General features: G+C 42.7%; 1 protein-coding gene across 1 annotated transcript in view; it reads left to right on the forward strand.

The window, feature by feature from the left end:
- kndc1 (kinase non-catalytic C-lobe domain containing 1) overlaps positions 1-3,343 on the forward strand; it is a gene marked incomplete at its 3' end in the record, with an annotated part of 35,501 nt that extends 32,158 nt beyond the window's left edge. Inside the window, 4 exon segments of the mRNA XM_014032407.1 lie at positions 1,163-1,240; positions 2,168-2,252; positions 2,546-2,741; positions 2,811-3,343. Coding sequence (XP_013887861.1) covers positions 1,163-1,240; positions 2,168-2,252; positions 2,546-2,741; positions 2,811-3,343 — 892 coding nt within the window.
- Positions 3,344-4,748: the final 1,405 nt, after the last annotated feature.

Below are 4,748 nucleotides of genomic sequence, written 5' to 3' on the forward strand. Positions count from 1 at the left end.
AATAATAAAAACAACTAGGGCTTGCCATGTGACATGCAAATTAAATAAAGATTTGAATTTACTGTTTGTTTCAGATCACTGTGATCTAATACCATCACAAATTTGAGCCTAATATGTCTAAAAATGGTAGAGTTATGGTCAATTTTGCATTTTATCTCTGACGGCCATCTTGAATATTTATTTAGCATTCAGAATTTGTCATAGCTTGTTCTTCGTTACTACTATATCAGTTTTCAGCTCTGTAAGTCTTTAAATGGCTGAATTAGAGCAAGCGGTTAGCTTAAACGTAAACTGTGCAGGTCTGTGGCTGCACGACCCAGAGCACCTGTTCTCCCATGTTTGTTATGTTCTGTCTTCTTCTGAATGGCTGTTCTGARCTGTAATTTCATTGTGCTCTGTACGACGACAATAAACGTCTAATCTAATCTAATCTAATCTTGTGATTAGCATTCAGAATGTGTGGTTAGCTCTCAGTTGTCAAGACACCCAAGGACACTTTAGAAAATTAAAAACACAAAATTAAAAGATAATTACAATAAAAACATATTGAAACTAAAATATAATTAATTAAGAGTTAAAAGAGTTCAGAACCTGTGCTGCTGGTTCTGAGCGGCTCATTAAATTTCATTAAAATTTCTACTTTTGTCTTTTTCCTTCACCTAATCCAGTTTCCATCCTTCTCTCTAGGAAACATGTTGATTTTTCGTTTTATGTAAAAACTCTTAGTTTTTATAACACTAAAAATGTAGTATCATCAGCAAACAGAACACATCTAAACAATCCTGATACATTTACCAAATCATTTACATACAAAATAAACAGCTTTGGTCCAAGTATAGAACCCTGAGGAACTCCACATGTGATATTACTGAATTCCAATCTTATGTCATTTATCTGAACAAACTGTTTCCTATTTTTCAAATAACTAGTTACCCACTGCAGTGCTGGTCCTCTACTACCATATTTATTTAATATGGTGTTAGAGGTATGGTATTATTTATACTTTTTAAATAAAACCTGTTGTTTTAAAGCCCCTCTTCTGACAGGTTGTTAAAGAAAAACTCTGGAACTGTARAAACAACGAATCCAACATGTCAGAGTGTTTTGAACACAGGTTTTATTTGTATTAAATGACTCATTGTGTGTTGTCTTCATGTTTTAGAGCTGCCTCTACAACCTTTCACGTCAGGGGATGAGTGCTGAGAGCGTCTGGGGGAGCCTGATCAGCAGAGTTCACCCAGTAAGATCCGTTCACGCCGCTGGACATTAGGCTCCGCCTACTTTGCTTGTTTTTTGTGCTTTGTTTCTGTCAGCRGTGAATAAAAAAATAACTAAGTAAAAATAAAAAGATCTTTAACATAAAATGATATTATAAAACAGCTCACAATAACCAGGAAAGTAAAAGTAGTTTAAAACACACTGTAAGAAATGAAGTGTTGAATTTGCTGAACCAAGTTATTTTAACTGGTTCCAGTAAACTGAGCTTTAACTGGGTTTAGTGGAACCAGATGACAGAACTCGGTGCATAAACAACTGATTTCATGATGAGTTCTGTTAGATTTAAAGCGAGYAACAAAGTGTTAAATTTAAAAGAAAAAAGTCTAATTTTTAATGTTTTGAATGAAACAAAACTAGATACCTCATGTATGACCYCCACATGTCTGCAAAGCACCAATGCACCAGAACAGATTTATTGTTTTGGGTGGGGGTCCTGGGGTTGGGGGGCTCGTAGGTGGGCCTGATGGATAGCCCTTCATCAGAGCTGAACAAAAACAAAAATCTGAAGCTTCTATGTTGAACTGTTTTTGAGTTATAAGCATTTTTGAATGTCAAGAAACCCTCTTAAGATGGAGCCCCCTCCTCAAATATGAGGTCTATTGTAAAACTTGTCTGGAGCAGTGTAGGTCGGACTCATCTACAGTCCTGACAAATATCATAATGATGAGTTCAGCTGGTTCTTTGATACGGTTGACCACTAATCATTGGGGGGTCATAATAAAGGCAAAAGTTAATATTTAAAAGATTCTTGGTAAAACTACAGATCCTCAAACTAATACTTAAGTACTTTAGCAAAGTAAAAGTACTTTGTATCTCTGGTTTCTGTATATTAAAGCTTTAATCTCATTTGTTCCGTATTTTTATGATCTTTTGTTTGTTTTTTTTTCAGTCAGTCTTTAAATCCAGTGATGCTGAAGATGTGAGCACGACAGAAACTGATCCCAGCTCCTGTGAAGAACCTGCTCCCAGCAGTGGTAGGACAGCCTTCCTTCAGTATACATGACCCCCATGCAATATCAAGTGCACTGGGCCCGTTAGAGTCTGGGACTCTGAGCGGACCCCTGCTGTCTGACCAGGATCAAACCAGAATGTACCAAACTTTACAGGAAATGACTTTTTGTTGGACCTGAAGAAGATTCACTGAATAAAATCTGGGATTAAAGCTTTAACCTGCAGCTCCTCTGAGGTGTTTTGTGTTTCAACAGTTAGAACGTTGCATGAGACGTATCTTTGATATTCTTTGTGGGATTGTTGTAACCATGTGTAGGCTTTGTTCCCACGGCCACTGAGAGCCGACTGGCTCCTGTTGCTGGCCCTGTTCCCCACAGCTATCCAGTCAGTCCAGAGCCCGAGCTGCCGGAGGCCTTCAGGTCCAGCGCCACACACTTCACCCCCATCATCCTGACGGGGGAGGCAGACGTAGAGCAGGAGGACAGCCGGCGTGGAGGAGCTGCCTCTGAAGGGTAGACCACCAACAAACCCCTGTTAGAGTTACAAACACATTTTACACTCTACGTGTCCTTGTTTTTCAGGACYGCAGGTGGAGTCAACAGAACCAGTGATCCTTCACGTGCTGCTCGACCCGCTTCACACTCCCATCATCTGACCCACTGTCAGACCACCAGAACCACACAATCTGATATGTCCCAGCTGGAAGTCTCCTTTCTTCAGCCAGTACCTGCTAATGTCAGTGTTTTTAATAATTACCTCTTTCAGCAGAGTCCCACCACAGGACGCCTGTCTTTAGTGCCTGTCCAGATCAGGGCCCCCAGGTCTCTGCTTGGCTTGGACATAAACCCCTCTTTGGTCCCACAGCCTCTGCAGGAACTGATCTCAAGTCCAGAGAGCAGCAAGGGTCTGTTTGTTGACTGTGTTTCTGTGACACTCAGAGCCGAGGGACAGAACCAGGACAGCTTTCCTCAGAGCTCTGAGTCCAGAGTCCACAACGGACCACAACAGATCATCCACAACTCTGTTCCCTACAAAGGCCTCAATGGATCAACCCAAAGTAAGGACTCCTCTGTCCCCCACAAAGTCCACAGTGGATCGACCCAAAGTCAGGACCACTCCATCCCCTACAGAGTCTACAATGGAATGACCCAAAGTAAGGACCCATCTGTTCCCTACAAAGTCCTCAATGGATCAACCCAAAGTCAGGACAACTTTATCCCTGACAAAGTCAACAATGGATCAACCCAAAGTAAGGACCACTCCATCCCCTACAGTCTACAATGTATCAACCCAAAGTCAGGACCCCTCTGTCCCCAACAGAGTCTACAACAGACTGACGTAAAGTAAGGACCCCTCTGTCCCCCACAAAGTCCACAACAAATTGGCCTAAGTCAGGACCACTNCTGTCCCCAACAGAGTCTACAACAGACTGACGTAAAGTAAGGACCCCTCTGTCCCCCACAAAGTCCACAACAAATTGGCCTAAGTCAGGACCACTCCGTCCCCAACAGAGTCTACAATGGATCGACCCAAAGTAAGGACCCCTCTGTTCCCTACAAAGTCCTCAATGGATCGATCCAAAGTCAGGACCAGTCCATCCTCAACAGAGTTTACAATAGATCAAACCAAAGTCAGGACTCCTCTGTCCCCCTCAAAGTCCTCAATGGATCGATCCAAAGTCAGGACCACTCCATCCCCAACAGAGTCTACAACCGATTGACCCATAGTCAGGACCCCTCTGTCCCCAATATTCTACAACAAATTGACCCAAAGTAAGGACCCCTCTGTTCCCTACAAAGTCCTCAACAGATCGACCCAAAGTCAGAACCACTCCATCCCTGACAGAGTCTGCAATGGATCGATCCAAAGTAAGGACCCCTCTGTCCCCCACAAAGTCCACAACGGATCGACCCAAAGTCAGGACCGCTACGTCCCCCACAGAGTCCAGCCGGCTCTGCAGGACATCGTGGATCTGCTGAAAGGAGAGTTTTCACTAACAAGCATGATGACATCATCATGGGTAAGAGTGGGTTTATAGTAGTGATTTATTATTTAGTGACTCAGCCAATCATCAGCCTGTTCCTTCAATCCCAGGATTTAAAATGAGTTGAGAAGAACCAATCCAGTTTGTTTCTTTCTTCATGTCTAAATCAATAAAAAGGATCTCTTTCTCTCTGTGTTTTGAAGGGAGTACATGTTCTCCCTGAARAACCTGCAGATCTCTGTGTTTGCCAGCATGGTGACAGATTCAGTGAGCTGGACTGGGACCAGGACTTGCTGAGGGTTTTGCACCGCCTGGTGAACTACAGCCCGTCTGCATGGTGAGCATAACTCTTCTTTCATTCTTGTGATGTAGGAGAAGGTGCTGTGGTCAGAGGAGTAAAACACCAGGTCTGCAGTGAAGCACGGTGGTGGCAGTGTCATGGTGAGGATATGTTGTGGGAAACTGCTTAAAGCCACTCCCACAGCAGTGCAAATACACATTAAAATAAATAGAAAAGAATACAGAATAACAGGAT

This window comes from Austrofundulus limnaeus, unplaced genomic scaffold, assembly GCF_001266775.1.
Source record: "Austrofundulus limnaeus strain Quisiro unplaced genomic scaffold, Austrofundulus_limnaeus-1.0 Scaffold1443, whole genome shotgun sequence".
NCBI lineage: Eukaryota > Metazoa > Chordata > Actinopteri > Cyprinodontiformes > Rivulidae > Austrofundulus > Austrofundulus limnaeus.